The 19,348-nt window shown below is 39.5% G+C and overlaps 1 protein-coding gene across 1 annotated transcript in view; it reads right to left on the reverse strand.

Moving 5' to 3' along the window:
• Positions 1 to 19,348, reverse strand: part of foxp1b (forkhead box P1b) — a 463,598-nt gene that overhangs the window by 354,494 nt on the left and 89,756 nt on the right. The window contains exon 3 of the mRNA XM_051921544.1: positions 3,423 to 3,582. Coding sequence (XP_051777504.1) covers positions 3,423 to 3,582 — 160 coding nt within the window. The remainder of the gene's footprint in view (positions 1 to 3,422; positions 3,583 to 19,348) is intronic.

Consider the following 19,348-nt stretch of genomic DNA (forward strand, 5'->3'; position numbering starts at 1 on the left):
GAGAATTTCCACCCCTCTAGTTTTCTTTATAAAGCTAGAATGGAACATTTGGCCAGTCCAGTCTTTTTGTAGTCTGAACTGATCCTTGGTTAGTAAGTGGGTCTCCTGTAAAAATACTATTTTAGCATTTAAGCCTGTTAGGTGACAGCATACTTTCTTTCTCTTTAATTCGTGATTCAGGCCTTTCACATTCCAGCTCACAAAGTTAACTGTCCCATCATGGAGACATTGATTCTGAGTTTTTAATGTCATTTTATAGTTTTAATTGGAATGAGGCAGTTTTAATCTTAGTTTAAAGATTCCCCATGAGTTATTGCATTTTAGCCTATTGATATTTATAATTCTAAGTATTACAAGAATAGATTAGATATAACTTGCTCTCCTTCTCTCCCCCCTTTATCCCCCCACCCCCCCATTTTGCCTCCCCACATGAGGCTAGATCCCACTTCGCGATGTCCCAGTCCTCTGACATACGAAGAGACAGAGCACGTCCAAAACAAAACAAACCCTACCCTGCAGCGGTGTTAGAGAATTAAAACAGAGATATCTTTTGCAGCTAAATTCTTAATACTATCTGCCGAAAATATTAACATTAAAAGTCTTTAAGCTTGAAATAATCTTCAGCTCTTTTAAGTTATTAAGATATTAAGATTAAAAAAAAAAAAAAAGAATCAACCCTGGGAATGATTTTAAAAACTAGTCTAGGATAAACCTGGTAATTCCTACTGTAATAGTATAATGGTAATAGTAGAAATAGTAGAAAAAGCAATAAACCAAGGGTATGATGTTAAACAGTCTACTTTAAGGTATAGTAGAATAAAAAAATAAAAAAAAACAAATCCTACTTTAATTACTTCCACACTTCCACACTCACGTCTATAACTGTAATTAAAACATAAACATATAAAGTCCAGATAAAGAAAAGGATGTATAATTATAATACCAGTCTCTTTAAACATGGATCCAGAGAGCAGATCATAGGTCCTTCCCATGCCTTGATAGAATACGGCTCCTTATTAACTTTCAAAAGAGTGTCGGAAACAGCGTCTTTAATTCCTTTTCAGCTTCTTCTTTGCTTAAGAAAATATAATATTGATCTTGAACTTCCACTTTCAGTTTGGCGGGATACAAGAGGCTGTATTTGATATCGGTTTTCCGTAGCAACTTTTTAATGTCAATGTAGGCTGCACGTTTTGCAGTTGTTGATGGTGAGAAGTCGGGGAAAATACGAATAAGATTATTTTCAAATATAATCTCTTGCTTGTGTCTGAGAAGTGCCATCACATCAAGCTTACATCGTAGTCGCTCGAAGCGGACAATAAAAGACCTAGGTTTAAAGGTGCTTGGTCTGTTTGTGCGATAAGCCGCTGCTATCTTAATGTCGAGTTTAAAGTCATCTCCAATTATTTTAGACAGTAATTCTACTGCAAATTTCACTGGGCTTGAGCTTTCTCGTTTCTCAGGTATACCATCAATTCTTATATTGTTTCTTCTGCACCCATCCTCCAGGACTGCAAGTCTGTCTCCAAGTTTTTTGCATTCGGAATTCGCAGCTGTGGCTTTTTCATCTGCGTTAGACACCAGTTGTTCCGCTGTTTCAACTCGAACCGTGAATGCCTGCTTAACGTCTTCCAGCTGATCTGTAACGTCATTAATCTGGTCGGCAAGCATTTTCAGTTTGGATTTAGTTTCTTCGATGTGTTCCACTAATTTCTCCAACATGCCTTTAAAGTTCACGTCAAAACGTTTAAATAGACGCGTTTCCTTATCTTTGTTATCCTTCTTAAGCTCGTTCTTAAGCTCAATGGTCGCCTTCTTAAGATGATTCTTGTTATCTTTCTTAAGCTCATTTATGTCCGTAACCATGGCAGTGGCCAGTGTAGCGATCATCTCTTTCAGTTCGGACAGTTCGCTTCGGCTTTCGTGCTCCGCGAGTGGAAATGCAGCTCCTGTTACAGCAGGTGCTGTGGGCTCGCGATGAGTAGATGAGAGCACATCCTGCAGGGCCTTTTCTAGTCTCGAATGATCCTCAGAAATCGGCGATCCATCGAGACCTGTATCACTCACACCTTCGCTCCCATTTTCACTCTTGACTGGAGACGATACAATGGAGCGGGGTCCCAGAAAATCTGCGCATTCGTCTGCCTGTTCTAGGTCAGTCTCCGAGAGGCCATACCTTGCACTCGGGCCAGATGTCTGTCCAGACTTTGATGCAGCTTTAACTTTCTTTTCCGGTTCTTTCTGACTTTTCTTCTTGTTACTCATGCTTGTATATTGTAGTGGAAGTTCCTTGGTCGGGTTAAATACAGGATACCTCTAAATAATATGAAATACGTGGGAAAATAAAGCCGCTGCTAGCGGAGCTCTGCTTCAGACGTCCATCTCCTATAAACGGACGAGACCAACTCCAAAGAGCTTAATTGTTTGAGTTTCCAGAAGAATATACAACAAAAAAAGGGAGGCACAGGCACCCAGGGTGACTCAGTGACACAGCCTTTTTCTTTTCTTTCTGTCTTTCCTGGATCTTGGTTGGGTGTCCCACAATTTTGATGCTGTGGGAAAGCTGTGATGACACTCACTGAATCTGTCTGCAGTATCAAATGTCCTTGCAGAGGATTGCAATCAGAATTGCATCAGAATTGTTTGAATTAATCTTGTTGTCTGTTCATGCTAAAAGATGGTGAAGTTATCTTTCCATCCCAAGACTGGTTTGGTCAACACCCTCTTTAGGTGTGAAGTTTTTGCCTCTGGTATTTCTGATGTTACTTCAAGCTTTATGTGAAGCAACAAGACCTTTGATATTTTCCTCTGCACTACACATATTGATTAGCACATGCAAGAAAGAATTTTATTGTACTCTATATATGTGACAGTAATGACCATATAAACCTATAAACTGTTATACCCAGTCTATCCTCTGTTTATTTATCATTATCCTAAAGTTCTTTCTGAGTTTATTAGTGGACTACAATTAAAAACTGTACAGGTTCTGCATATTTTAAAGGCACTTCAGTGCCCCATGAACATTTGGGTGTCAAGCCTACTTCAAGCTTAAAGTACATCATTAACGACCAAGTCGCTCACTCCTGCCTAGATTTTGATGAAGCATAGCTATAATTTCAGTTAAATTTAGAGACACCCTCATGAGACTTTTTCTTTCTCACTACCTGAGGAGTATTAAGAGTCACCATGTGTAGTTTCAAATTTCACATAGATATGTGTACCTCTTCCCTCTGCTAATTTTTATTGATACTAGAAAGTAAAAATAAAAAGTAAGTTTGCTAAGGAGAAAGTTGTAGACCATAACCAGGTTTTGTTGACAAGACACACATTTAAGAAAATTTAAAAAATTATAAACATAACCATGAACCAGTTACTGAACTGATGACTTGTACAGTGATTTATACTTCAAAGCAACTTGCCTTGGTGTAGGGGCTGCAAAGACAGAGCACTCTGTCCTGGTTGGATGGTCTGAATGGTAAGCAAGCCTTGCCGCTGAAGGTTCAAAAGGTGTTGCTGTTGAAGCTGCTGAACCTGAAGGAGCTGTTGCTGAAAGACCAACTGCTGAGATGCTGCTTGCTGCTGATGACATAAAAAAGTAAAAATGAAAAAACTTTGCTCAGTTGGCTTGAAATTCTTAGATTTGTTTATTCCACACTAAATTCTAAAATATTATCCTGTTTGACACAACACAAAACAGTGTGTTACATTTTTAGATATATGATGTTTAGCATACCTCTCATATCCATCTATCCATCCATCCATCCATTTTCCAACCCGCTGAATCCGAACACAGGGTCACGGGGGACTGCTGGAGCCAATCCCAGCCAACACAGGGCACAAGGCAGGGAACCAATCCCGGGCAGGGTGCCAACCCACCGCAGGACACACACAAACACACCCACACACCAAGCACACACTAGGGCCAATTTAGAATCGCCAATCCACCTAACCTGCATGTCTTTGGACTGTGGGAGGAAACCGGAGCGCCCGGAGGAAACCCACGCAGACACGGGGAGAACATGCAAACTCCACGCAGGGAGGACCCGGGAAGTGAACCCGGGTCCCCAGATCTCCCAACTGCGAGGCAGCAGCGCTACCCACTGCGCCACCGTGCCGCCCTACCTCTCATATCAGTCGAGCTTACTGTATACAGTATTTGCAGCAATTAACACTAACTTACCCAGCATTCTGAGTCACTATATTTAAGTGTTTTTAGCTGAGAGAAGGTTTTTCTTTTGTAAGAAAATGCCAGCCAGCCATTTTCCAACCCGCTATATCCCAACACAGGGTCACGGGGGTCTGCTGGAGCCAATCCCAGCCAGCACAGTGGGCAAGGCAGGAACAAATCCCCCAGCAGGGCGCCAGCCCACCGCAGGACACACACACCAAGCACACACTACGGATAATTTAGGATCGCCAATGCACCTAACCTGCATGTCTTTGGACTGTGAGAGGAAACCCATGCAGACAGGGAAGAACATGCAAACTCCACACAGGGAGGACCCGGGAAGTGAACCCAGGTCTCCTTACTGCGAGGCAGCAGAACTACCACTGCACCACCGTGCCGCCCCGTAAGAAAATCCATGTGTACTTAATCTTAGAATTTCCAGGTTGTCTTACTGTTCTGTGAATGTCCATTTCAGTATTAGTTTTTATATTATATTAAATGGCAAAGAAATGTTAAAATTTTAAAACAGCACATTTAAATAAACATTTGTGTATTTATTAAAATGGTCAATACAGAGGTGTATTACTGAAATACAACATGGGTTTAGGTGTGGAGATTATGTTTCTCTAATATGTTAATAATCAGGTAGGTGCATATGATATTAATTATCTAGATTTTCAGAAAGCCTAAAACATTAGAGGTTTCACATCAAACTTAAATAAGTGTGTGTTTAAGTCAGATTCCTCAGACAAGTTCAAAATTGGGTTAAATATACCAGTCAAACAGGTTATGGTGTGAAGAACCTTATCAGAAATAGGTGATGTTAAAATGGGGTCCTCAAGGGATCAGTGCTGTACTCTCTACACACTTTATTGTTTTGTAGGTTGAATTTTAAATGGATAAATTTGTCATTATCCCCGTCATTCTACACTAAATAATCCATTATGACAAATTGAAAATATGTTTTCAGAAAGGTTTGCAAATGAAGGAGACAGTTTACAGATGCTGCCATCCAGTCTAATGGAGCTTGAGTGGATCTGCCATAATGAATGGGATAAACTGCAGAATTCCAAGTACACAAAGCTTGGAGAGGTTTACCTAAGACAATTTGAAACTGTAATGCTGCAAAAGGGCCTTCTACAAATTATTGATTTAAGGGTCTGAGTATGTAAATGAATGACAAATTTTCATTTTAGTTTTTGAATAATTAAGTAAAAAGTGAAGAAATCTTAATACTTTCTGAGTCTTTTCCTTTTTCTGAATCTTTTCTAGATTAAAAAATAGCTAATAAGCAGGTTGCATTTGTAAATGGCATTAAAATGGATGAGATGGCAGATGATTTAGAATCAATTGAATCATTACAGAGTGACCTGGGCAGTATTCAGACTTGTACAACTTTGTGGCAGAATAAGCTTAAAATAAATAAATGTAACCTATTACATTTATTAAAAATATTATACACAATGGAAGGTTTGAAACATGTGGTAAGGACAACATGCAGATAATGTACAGAAGTGAGTAAGAAGACTAACATTCCAATGTTTGGATTAAAATTTAAGGAAGGTTATACTTAGGCTAGATAAACCACTTGTAATATTTAATCTGAAATACTGAGTGCAGGCTTTGTCTGCACACTAAGAAAAAGACATAGCAGCATTATAGAAAGTCAAGAAATGTGTGGATAGGCTGATTGCAGTAACACTGTGATATTGCACTATCTGAGAGAACAGATAGCATGAAAATGGATACAGGTCAAGGAAATGGTTATAAACAGAAACAAATTAATGGAAAAGGCTCAAACAAATACAGAGAGATCAAAAAGAAATACAGACCTAACACTAACTAAAAAATTCATAGTCAAAAGAAATTGTTCAATAATATGTTGTCGAAAAATTCAATAAATTCTAATGAACTCCTTTGCTTTTCTTGTTAGGCATACTTTTTGACAATGGTGGTTATACCCAGTTCTATATCATCACCTTAACTGTTATACTGATGTGACTTCCTGTCCCTGCCCTCTAGAAACCCACTGTTGCATCCTGATGACTAGGAGCCTCATGTATAACGCAGTGCGTAGAATTCATAATAAAACATGACGTACAGACAAAAACAGAAATGTGCGTATGCATTAAAAAATTCAGATGGATAAATCTGCATGTACGCCAACTTCCACGTTCTTCCACTACATAAATCCCAGTCAATGTGAAATGTAATATGTGTGCATGCACCTGCCACCCCGCTCCGACTCCTCCCAGAATTACGCCTTTTTGAATATGCAAATCAATATAAATAGCCTCTTAAGTGCAGCATTCTGTGAAAAGACAATGGCAAAAGCACGGGGGAAAAAGAAGAATTTCAACGAATACCAAGAGAAGATGGCTTTCGTAAACAGATCCAGTTCAGATTTGACACACTCTTCGGACATTCTGTGTATGAAAGCCATATCCCCGTACACGTACAAAGTGTAAAAGCTGGCCCTGATGTCGGCGGGGAAAGGAGCCTTATAAGTTAAACCCCGAGTCTGATCAGGATGCGCTCCTAATATTCGAGCCAGCTGTCCTTTTAAGTGTTTCATCCTTTTCACCCGGTACCACGTATACTCTTCTTTCCACAGCATTATAACTGAATTTTGCAGGGCTCTCAGAAGGGACAAATCCAGCTGCATCATCTGTCAAAGTGGGTAGGCCTAAGGTCGTCGAATTCATAAAAGACAGTAGGTCGTGAATACCTTCGTAATATCCACATGGGATGTAGTAATGTTTTTTTTTACCCCGGGAGCTGAAACGTAGAATTCGTTATCCGGTTTGTCTATGGTATTCCACGTATGTGGGTACTGAATTTCTGCTAGACCGACTTCCCAAGAACCTTCTAATTCTATGGGTTTAGCAAGCTTCATCGTGAAATTGGAAATTGTGTTGTTAGGGAAAATGTCTGAGGAAGCGTTGCTCGGTAGAGTCACAAAAAAACTTTTGCGCTCCATCGAATATCGCTAGAGAATGAAGAGTCAATTAGGAGCACACTGGATTTTATTGAACATCTTGGGCTTGGCTCTTCGGTATCCAGCTGTTAAATTTTTCTGGCCAGCCGAGCCATTTGACTAAAATGAGTCATTTTTTATTCTTAACTTTCATAGCCAGTACTTTTTCCATCCTGTAAATGTCTGTGGATCCAACTTTAATTTTCTGTAATTCAGGGTCGTAAAAGGATCCTACGATCTCTTCACCATCATAGTCTTTCAGTTTGTACACCGCCGGTGCCCTAGGTACAAGTTAAGATAGGTAAAGATTTCATCTGAAAATGTTTGTTCATAACCTTTCTCAAAAGGATGTCTGGTTTTATACACCCTAACTGTGTCTCCTACTTTGAACTTAAACAGCGGTGGACCCGGGGGGTTGGCTACGCCGTATAGATTTTTGAAAACTTTCCAGGAATTTAACGTGTTTACATTGGAAGGAGCCATTTTTATGCTTCGATGATAACTTTTGTTGTAAGAGTATACTAGATCCGGCAATTTTTCGATGTAGGTTCTCAAGTTATAAGCGCTGAAATATTTCCACATTTTAGATTTTAGTGTGCGGTTAAATCTCTCCACCATGGAGGCCTTTAATTCGTTTCCTGTGGTGAAATGTTTTATCCCGATCTTCTTCAACAGCTTTTGAAAATCTCGGTTGAAAAACTCTTTCCCTTTATCGGTCTGGAGCTTCTTTGGAGTACGCCCGGCACTCAAAATGTCTTGGAAAGCTCTTGTCACTTCCTTACCCGTTTTGTTCTTCAGAGGTCATACCCAAGCGTACTTAGAAAGTACGTCGATACAGGTTAACAAATATTTATAACCCAGATTATGCTCGGACACGTTTGTCATGTCCGCTAAATCCATCTGCCATTGCGAGTCTATATCGGATACATAAACCTTATTTCTCCTAAAATGCCTTCTAGCGGGTTTGTGAATTGTATAAGCATATTGACCGGATAACCAATCCGACACCTGTTGGTCATTACTTTTCTGACCCAAAACCTCAAGAGCTCTTTTCAAAGAGTCTTTTCCCCGAAAGCTACCAGGATTTGTCGGGTTATAATAAACTTTTATCAAGTAACCCTCCATTGTCGATGGTGAAAGAAAAAATGTCAATGGTTTAAAAATCAAATGAGGCTTTATTGGCAATTTTCAAAACATTATTAAAATTTCAAAACAGAAGTATTAAAAATATTATTAAAACATTTCATAGCACGGACACATTGAGTTCAGACACTTCGTCTGATTTTTCTAAGTCGTACTCCCCGTAAAACCCCAAAGGTGCATCGGTCATGTTAGGTACAGAAAAATGCCTTTTAGAGAAAGCATCGGCTACTTCACGTATTTTTGAGTAAGAGGGATCGTCCATATTGTGAAAGGCTTGTACAATCGCCTCGCTAATAGAATGTTCATTTTCCAGTTCATCTACAGCATTTTGAACAAATGAATGAACCTTGTGAAAAGGCGGAAAGATGTTGAAGCAACCCAGAGTCTTTATGACCAGGCTCCTGAGCCACGGTTTGCGGAAAACAGTCAGAACCTCTTGAAAGCAGCCAACCCGATAAACAGAGTCAGGCTCAAACAGACACGTATGCTGCGTCTGGCTGGGGTGGTCTATGAAACAACCTTGACAGGTGCTTTTTAGGTCCCGATCGACTATTATGTCCAGCAGAGCCGCAATCAAACTCTTGATCAGTTTCAGAGTCTTTCGAAGTGTTTCACCCAAGGGCCCGTCAGTTTGTTCAAGGCCCATACCCTGATAATCAGCATACTGGGATGATGGCTTCCATACGGACAGAGCATCTACCAGTTCGTCCACGGCCTCTTCTTGCCGCATGGCCTGCACGGCTATCTCCTCAGTGCCCGTTAGGCTCCCCAGAGCATCCTCAGCAGGGACAAAAAGTCAGGTACTGTACGGTTCTCCAGGAGACTGTCCAGCCAATACATATCATCAGGGGCGGGTAACTGAGGTTCGGGCCAATAGATCTGGTCATTTGAGGGCATCAGAAGATCCGGCCAAGATGGTGGGTCTGAAGGAGAGTTGTTTGGAGCAGAGTACCCGGAGTTAGGTACGATGTCGTCGGGCCAAAACAGGCCGTCGCTGAGCACCGTCTGTTCCATAGACCAACAGGACTGATCAGGAACGTAGCCGGCGGGGTGCTAGTTGTTACCCGCCCAAAACACATCGTTGTCTGTCAGCATCGGGTCTGTAGCAGAGTAGCGGGTCTGTAGGTTAGTGTCGATCATCATCTCGTCGGGAGTAGAGTAGGCGGTGTTGGCTTGAAGGTTAGCCGGCCAAAACACATCGTCTGTCAGCATCTGGTCTGCAGCAGAGTAGCGGGGTTGTAGGTTAGTGTCGATCATCTCGTCGGGAGTAGAGTAGGTGGTGTTGGCTTGAAGGTTAGCTGGCCAAAACAGGTAGTCAGCGGCGGACGTATGTTCCATACCCCCGGAGCGTGGTTCTTCGGAGCGCATCAAAATGTCGAGGACTTCTGTCACCTCAGAGGCCGAGAGAACGGGGAGACGACCGGCCCAGCTAGCACCAGCTTCGGAAGGGTAGTTAGTTGAAGATATCTCGATAGGGTTTTAGGTTAATGTAGGCTATGGAAAAGACCTCTGTATTTATCTTCGCTCACTTAGGGGGCTGTTGACTCCCAGTTTTCTTCCTCCTCCTCCGAGCATGAATTATTCAACATGCTAAACTCCTCCTCCAATTTTCTTTTAATTCTTTTCATCTGGTCGGACAGTTTTCCTTGATAAATAGCTTCATCAATATTTGGCATAAGAGCTTTAAAAAAAAGTCCAGTCTTTTATAGAAAAATTAATTTCACTCACTCGCTCCTTTATTACATTTTCTTTATCTTCCTCCTGCTCTTCGTGACCGGCCTCGTTATATTCCGGAAGGATAGGCTCCTTCTTGGAAACGGCGATCGTGAGTTGTCCCTCAGCAATTCTTTTTACCTCTACCCGGCACAAAGCACAGTTAGAATCGTACCAGACAGAGCTGAAGCGTGGTTCCCGTAACTCCCGTAATGTTCTTCTGGACACCCTGTTTGCTTTCAGTTTCTTAGGAGCGTTCACAAGACCATCCATTCTGTTTGCTTTTGTGTGTCGTGGCGTTTTCACTAAATGACTAGAATTTTATACGAGAACTCTTTCGCCTCCTCCCACAGTCGGGGGTGAGAGACACGCCTCACCCCTAACCCTATAGGCGGATAGAGAGATAAAGGCGTACCTTGGGGGCATGAGTATTGTTAATGGGGCGTGATAAGTGTTCGATTTACGAAAGACCCACCCTAAAAGGCGGGGTTTAGAGATGATCAGTTATGACGGTGGTGCAACCCCCAGGGGCAGGGTATAGTTCATATTTTTATATGTTTATATTTTCAGGGTGGGTTGGCACCCTGCCCGGGATTGGTTCCTGCCTTGTGCCCTGTGTTGGCTGGGATTGGCTCCAGCAGACCCCCGTGACCCTGTGTTCGGATTCAGCAGGTTGGATAATGGATGGATGGATGGATGTATTTTCATATTTTCAAAAATCATATTTTCATAATTGGGGGCGGGGCTTAAGGTCATCAATCAATCTAACACCTCCTTTGACAGTTGCTTTCTGTATGTACTACTACTGGGGATCATCGTGCACAACTGAGCTGCAGCCACCGAACTAACTGCTCTGTGGATGATTCATTCAGGCATTTCAAAGTCTTTTGTGCACTTCGTTGTAATGAAAGTATCTGCTGAATGGACTTCGTAGTAACGAGATTTCTATAGACTGGTGTCATATGGGGAAACTGTCGAGACCATAAAAATACTTCGTTGTAATGAAAATTTCGTTGTAAAGATATTCATTGTAACGGAATTTTACCTGTATATACATATCTGTGTGTGTGTGTGGTTTTTTTTATTATCATTTACAGTGAAAATACAATTTTGTGGTTTAGCTGTCATTGCAATGTCTGGTTGTTATGGGCATGACTTATATGGGGTTGTCATAACATCATTAGCTTTATTTACCTGTAACATCTGTGATTATGTATAAAAAAATCAAAGTATGTGTGTGAATTGGGTTTTTGGTATTGAATTACACCTCCTCTCCTGAAACAATTACGAGCGTGGTTAGCATTTTGGTTGTAGCAACAAAGTTACTGACTTCCAGTTTTGGACTTTTGCTACATTTAAAGGTTTTCATTAATTTCCTGGCAATTCTTTAAATTGGACTGCTCAGTCCATTTGTACTAACAGAACAAAAACAGTGATAACATTGGCAGACAATCAGGTTTGTGCTTTTAGCCATTGGCAGGAAAAATGGTGGATTTTTTTAACTCCAACCTTGGTAAATATTTTTTGTTTTGGACTGGTTTTCATCTATGGTTTTGTATGTGTCCTCTGTTTAGTTGATGCTGATGTAACAATAATGAATTATTTCAGAAATATTTTAGTGATTTTTTTTAAACGTGTGTTTGTTCTCTGAACAAAGGTTATTATAGTTTTGCCTTTTTATATTAGATTTTATTCTTTTGTCACTTTTGATCTTAACTTAGACATTTAGTTTAGTTTAACTTAGTCTTCGTGTTATATTTTTAGTTTTACAGTGGATATAAAAAGTCTACAAACCCCTGCCGAAAGGGCAGGTATTGTGTGTTAAAAAACTTGATCCAAGAGAAATCCTGTCATAACATATTCCACCTTCATGTTCCAAATATCTATAACGCACATAATATTCATCTCTGCCCCTTCGAAACATTAAATATGGCACTATTAAATGTTAGAGCTTTAACTAACAAGACGTTTTTATCAACGATCTTATTAGTGATAGAAAAATTGATTTTATTGCACTAAGTGAAACGTGGCTTAGCTCAGATGGCGCAGCTCTTTTAATCGAATCTGCACCTCCAGATTACAGTTTTACTCGTGTGGATCGCCAAGGAGCAAACATTTACTCAAGCCGGTTAAAATGTAAAGATGTAGTTTTTAGGTAAATTCAAGTCCTTTGAGTATCTCGCCGTTGTTATTCATGGAGATTCTCACGTTCTAGTATTATCCGTGTATAGACCTCCTAAATTTAACGTGTTTCTTTGAGGAATTCTCTGACGTAATGTCAATATTAATTACGAACTATGACACACTCTTAATAGTCGGCGACTTTAATTTTCATATAGATAATCAGTGTGACCAAAAAGTAAAAGAATTCATGAACCTCCTGGACTCTTTTGATTTGAGACAGCTCGTTAATCAGCCTACACATAAAGCAGGTCATACATTAGACTTAGTAATTACTAAAGGACTAAAAGTTGATATAAAGCAGGTCATTGATACAGGTCTTTCAGACCATTTTCTTCTACTTTTTAATATAGAAATAATGATAGAAAACACTCATTAGAAGCATATTGTTAAAAAATGCTTCTTTGACTCATCAGCAGCTTTAAAACTTACAAACATTCTAAGCAATCAGTCTGTTTATAGTGCCAACTATAATAGTGAGGATAATGTAAATAATAAGGTGGAAAGATTTATTACTAAAGTGAAAGCTGCTGTTGACATAGTTGCATCTGAAATTACAGTTAAAAAATCTTCTAGCATTGTTATACCATGGAAGATCCAAAGAGTGTCTGATTTAAAGAGAACATGCGTAGAGCTGAGCGTAAATGGAGGAAGACTAAACTAACTATCCACTATGAAATATTAAAAGTTAAAATAACAGAATACAATAACACAGTCCATCTTGAGAGGCGCTGCTATTTCTCTAAGATTATAAATAACAATGCTAGTAATCCCAGAGTCTTATTCTCGATGATTGATTGTCTGCTAAACCCAGGTAACTCAAAGGAATGCCTCCTAAGTACTTCCAGTAAAACCTGTGAAGCTATTGCTGTATTTTTCAATCAAAAAATTAATGATATTAGAAATAACATAATATATCTCCCCAACACTAAGGATTCTCCTAAACCCCAGTACTCCGTTATAAACAAATTAAACTCTTTCATTAGGATAGATTTACCTGATTTACATAAAATAATTTCTCAACAAGAAGTATCGGCCATGCTAATTGATAATATTCTTGACATAGTAAATTCGTCATTAGATATGGGGGTGTTCCCAGACTGTCTTAAGACTGCTGTAGTTAAACCCCTACTTAACAAAAATAATCTTGACCCCTCTGCTCTTGAAAATTTTAGACCCATCTCTAACCTGCCTTTTTTAAGCAAAATTCTAGAGAATGCAGTCATTATGCAGTTAAATGACCACCTCAATAAACATGCTATTTTTGATAAGTTTCAGTCAGGTTTTAGAACAAATCATAGCACAGAAACTGCATTCATTAACCCTTTAACCGCCAACTCCCTAAATATTCCCCACGCCAGGCGAAATCTGAACAATTTTTGTTTTTTTACTTTTTTACATTTTTTTTACATTTTTTACATTTATTCAAGCAGTATTGACCACTAAATGTTGTGCAAGTTGCCAGTGTATACACGAAATCTATAAATGTAACCTGAATTCTCAGCTAAGCAAAACATCTTGATACCAAACCGTGCCCTTTTCAATGGTAGATACTGTCGAAACTGTAAGCGGCCCTTCCACGACAATAAACTTTCATCAACTGCAACTGACGGTCCTGGCATGTAGGGCAACTGAAATGCTTCAAATAAATGATCAATCAAAGGACGTAGCTTGAACAAGTGGTCGCGGTTTGGATCTTTCTTATCTGGCTCGTTTCTGTTGTCATTCAAATGAAAGAATTTCAGCAGCAAAGAGAATCGGTTACGTGTCATGACAGCTGCAAAAATAGGTGTTGCATACATAGGATCTGTAGACCAGTACATCTCAATATCTGGTTTTCTGATTATTCCCATCAACATCAAAATCCCAATGAATTTTTTCATTTCGTTTTCATCAGTGTCAAACCAAGCACGAACACGGGAATGTGTAGGTAAATTGGGATTTTTCTCAATAAACTGTGCTGCATACAGATTTGTCTGATGAACAAAATGTCTGATCAAATCAGGTGACACAAACAGCTCATAAAACTGCTCAGCAGTGTAATTGTTTACATCAACAATAAAGCCACATGTTGCCTCAAATGAATGCAGAAAAGGTAGTTCACCACGGGCAGCAGCTCAGCTGAGATGCTGGGGATACACCCACTCAGCGCCGTCATCCGATGCCTCTTCATTCACAATATCATGCAGCGCACGTTGCTGCTCATCACTGTCACTAAAATCTTCTTCAGAACTGCTACAATCATGATCAGAACTGTCCAAAATCGCCTGCAAAGCCTCACTTGAAGTCAGTTTACGTTTCGCCATATTCACAGCTGTTACATGCGAATCACGTCACATGACCGGCCAAAACAACCACAGACTTGTCGAAATACAACGTAGTAATAATACCCACGCCAAACCGTCAGTTATACTACTTGCCAGGCATTCATATAACCACAGGCAAATGTGCCGGATAATTCCGGCAGTACGGCGTTAGCATTAAAACAGCGGTGCCGGATATATCCGGCAGAGGGCGGTGAAGGGGTTAAAGTAGTAAATGACTTGTGGGTAAATGCAGACAGAGGCCATTTATCTGTTCTCATCCTCTTAGATCTGAGTGCTGCATTTGACACCATTGATCATAATATTCTTAGAATTCGCCTTAGTCAATGGGTGGGCCTCTCTGGCAGTGTCTTAAATTGGTTTGAATCCTACCTGGCAGGGAGAAAATTCTTTGTTAGTTGTGGTAATTACAACTCAAAGACACATGATATCCTATATGGTGTTCCACAAGGCTCTATCCTGGGTCCGCTGCTCTTCTCAATCTACATGCTTCCCTTAGGTCAGATTATCTCAGGGCACAACGTGAGCTACCACAGCTATGCTGATTACACACAGCTGTATTTATCAATAGCACCTGATGACCCCAATTCTCTTGATCCACTAACACAATGTCTGACTTGTATTTCTGAATGGATGAATAGTAACTTTCTCAAGCTAAATAAAGAGAAAACTGAAATCTTAGTGACTGGCAATAATGGATACAATGAGGCTATTAGAAATAAACTGGATACATTAGGATTAAAAGTCAAGACAGAGGTAAAAATCTATGGGGTAACTGTTGACTGTAATCTGAATTTTAAATCGCATATTAATCAGATCACTAGGACAGCATTTTTTCACTTAAGAAACAAAAGCAAAAGTTAGACCTCTTATATCATTTAAAGATGCTGAGAAATTAGTTCACGTGTTTGTTTTCAGTCGACCAGATTACTGTAACGTAATCCTCTCAGGAATACCCAAAAAAGACATAAATCGTTTGCAACTAGTGCAGAATGCAGCTGCTAGAATCCTAACCAGGAAAAGAAAATCCGAGCACATTTCTCCAGTTTTGATGTCACTACACTGGTTACCTATATCATTCAGGATTGACTTCTGCTTATGGTTTATAAAGCCTTAAATAATCTCGCCCCATCTTATATATCGGAATGTCTGACATCTTATAATCCAAATCGTAACCTCAGATCCTCAAATGAGTGTCTCCTTAGAATTCCAAGAGCAAAACTTAAAAGAAGTGGTGAGGCGGCCTTCTGCTGTTATGCACGTAAAATGTGAAATAGCCTGCGAATAGGAATTCGCCAGGCTAATACAGTGGAGCACTTCAAAAAACTGCTGAAAACACATTACTTTAACATGGCCTTCTCATAACTTCACTGTAATTTAATCCTGATACTCTGTATATCCAATTCATTATAATAACTATTCATGGTGGCTCTAAAATCTGTACTGACCCCTACTCTCTCTTCTGTTTCCTTTTCCGGTGTCCTACTCAAAGCACCGTGATGTTCCAACAGTGATGGATTAAAAGCCAGAAGTCTGAATGACCATCATCATCAAGTCCTTCCTTGAGAACCCTAAATACAAAGAGGACTATTTCATTTATGTTAGGTAGAATGCCCAGAGGGGACTGGGCAGTCTCATGGTCTGGAACCCCTGCAGATTTTATTTTTTTCTCCAGCCGTCTGGAGTTTTTTTTTTTTGTTTTTTCTGTCCCCCCTGGCCATCGGACCTTACTCTTTTTCTATGTTAACTAATGTTGTCTTATTTTAATTTCTTATTTTGTCTTTTATTTTTCTTTTCTTCATTATGTACAGTAAAGCACTTTGAGCTACTTTTTTTGTATGAAAATGTGCTACATAAATAAATGTTGTTGTTGTTGTTATTGCAACATTGCAGTTTATACAAAGAAGGTGAAAACAAATCTGAAACTGTTTTGTTGAAAAAAGCAAAAAAGTCATACAAAAACCTGGTTGCATTAGTGTTTACACCCCATAAACTAATACTTACTTGAAACAAATTTTGATTTTATTACAGCACTCAGTGTTTTTGGGTAAGATAAGTTTGGCACATCTGGACTTGGTGAGTTTTGCTCACTCATCCTTGCAAAAAATGTCTACCTCTGTCAAATTACAAGGCATCTCCTTGGCACAGATTTTCATTTGGGTTAAGGTCTGAGATCTGGCTGGGCCATTCCAGAGCACTGATCCTTCTTTGATGAAGACATTGCCTTATTTATTTTGATGTATGCTTTGGGTTGTTGTCCTCTTCATCTTAAGCTTCCTTGGAATTGCTTGAATGTTTTGTGCCAAAATAGACTGATACTTGGAGCTATTCTTGATTCCATCCACCTTGACTAAAGCCCCAGTTCCAGCTGAGGAAAAGCACCTCCAAAGCATGATGCTGCTTCCACCATGCTTTACCGTGGGTAAGATGTTCTTTTGATGATGTGCTGTGTTATTTTTGCACAAAACGTATCTTTTGGAATTATGGCCAAAACCTTCTACCTTTTTCTCATCAGACCATAATACATTTTTTTTTCATGGTTGTGGGAGACTGGGTATACCTTTTTGCAAAGTTTAGCAGGGCTTGGATGTTTTTCTTTGTGAGAAAATACTTGTCTTGCTACCCTATCTCACAATCCAGACATATGAAGAATACAACTGATTGTTGTTATATTTAGGGAAACAACAGTACTTACTAGGAAATCCTATATCTCCTTTAATGTTGCTATATGTCTCTTGGTGGCCTCTCTGACCAGCTTTCCCGTTGTCTTTTCATTAATCTTGGAGAGATGTTTTGATTTAGTTGAGCCATATTTTCTCCACTTGTTGATGACTGTCTTCACCATGCTCCATGGGATGTTTAATGCTTTGAATACTTTATTGTACCCCTGCTCTGATTAATACCTCTTAAAGATGAGATCCCATTCATTTTTTAAAAGCTCTCTGTGGACCAGTGTGTTAAAACCAAGACGACATTAGAATAATCCTACAGAAATTGACAAACTTCATCTGAGCTCAGTCTGAGCCACTTTTATATATACTACTATCTGAGATGAGACTTATTGTGATTGCTTGATTCTGAAACAAAGACAAATTCTTGATTATTAAAAGGTGTGTACATTAATTTAACCAGGTTTTTGTATGTTTTTTTCTCCTTTTTTCACTGAACAGTTTCTGATTTGTTTTCACCTTCTTTGTATAGATTGCAATTGTTCAGAAAAGGTGGAATAAAGTCTAACTGGATAAATCGTGGTGTCATTTTTTTTAGTACACACGATATGCAATTTTGGCATGGGTGTGTAGATGATTTATATCCATTGTAGTTTAGTTATTATGGTATGGTTAAGGAAATGTTATGGAGCTTAATTTTGTGCCAAGATGTTTTCCTGCCCATGGAAAAGTCATCTGAGATACTGGGAGCCTTAAAATCATCTGATGGAAAAATTCTGGATTGTCCAGCACACACTCTACTATAGAATAATCAGGATGGGATGGGCAGCCTGTTGGCCAAGGTCTCTAGGACTGAAGCTGTCTGACTGTATCTTTGACTTTCTCTCTTACAGCTGACCATGGACCTTTCAGAGGTTTATTTTCTCCAGGGATGCTGCTAACTGTGTTCTTTGTGTTCCATTCCTCTGTTGTCAGTTGGCCATAATCCAACTATTAAATAATCTTATTTAATAATTTGTAAAATTTTTACTTGCGTTTTACCTGAAAACTTGTCCCATCGCTGTGTGCCTGCACCAAGTAAAAAGCACTATACAAAAATAAACCAAATTCAGATATGGAAATAATATTTGGTTATTGTTAATAGAAGCCTATACATATGTCCCATTACAAACAAGCAAAAGACAAACCAGATACTGGAAATGAACAATTTATTGAGAAACTAGTAATTTTTGATCAACTGTGGTCAATATTTCTTGTTCATCTGGGCTCAGCAAACTGCACTTTTGCATGCAAACTATCAAAACAAATATACCTGAAAAAAAACCTCAAATGGATGAAATAGACTAATACAGAAAAAATATTAGGAAGAGAGATACTTTTTTCTCCATTTCACAATTCACTTTTCAACAGTCCCCTGTAACATTTTACTTGTGCTGTACATAACAGGTGTGCATACCATGTGGTAGGCATTGCTGTCCTGACCCGGATGGATGATGGTTACTTGCCCAGGAGGGAGGCCGTAATGGAAAGACAGAGATGGACTGATGTTCTGATTGGGATGGGTGCTGATTCTTTACCAGGATTGGACGCTGGCTCAGAAAAACATAATGTGTCTGAGGACTGGGATTATGGGTGCCCCAACAGGGAAACTACAATATGAACACCATATCAGGATTCCTGAGGGCCATCAGAGGAATACCAGAGAACCTTGCCCCTTCTTTGAGGGACTTAGACTTCCAAGGTGTAATGATGTGGCAGTAGAAGTACTCCCACATCAAGCATAAAAGAGTGATTTTTCTCCTATAGGGTAGTCAGAGTCAGGAGGAGTATTGTTAAGATTACTTTGGATGATTACGGGATCAGCCTCAAATTTCCTTGGGAAGATCAAGATGCTGACTGGATTACAACCCTGCAGGTGCCAAGTTCAAGGAAAACTGTAAAGGGAGAAATTTGCCATAAGTGGCTCTTCTGTTTCTTTCAGGGAGCACAAGATGTTCCAGAAATTGTGTCTGAATCCCACCGAGAAATTATTAGAGATGGGACAAACTGGTTGATTAGTTGACCAGCCAGACTTCAACTCCTGCCATGCCTTTGATCCCTTGAATCTGACCCCAGAGCATGCACCAAAGAGTCTATGCCAACTGACTGTTCAAGTGAGAAAGGAAAAACC

Source organism: Erpetoichthys calabaricus, chromosome 18 (assembly GCF_900747795.2).
Source record: "Erpetoichthys calabaricus chromosome 18, fErpCal1.3, whole genome shotgun sequence".
Lineage (NCBI taxonomy): Eukaryota > Metazoa > Chordata > Cladistia > Polypteriformes > Polypteridae > Erpetoichthys > Erpetoichthys calabaricus.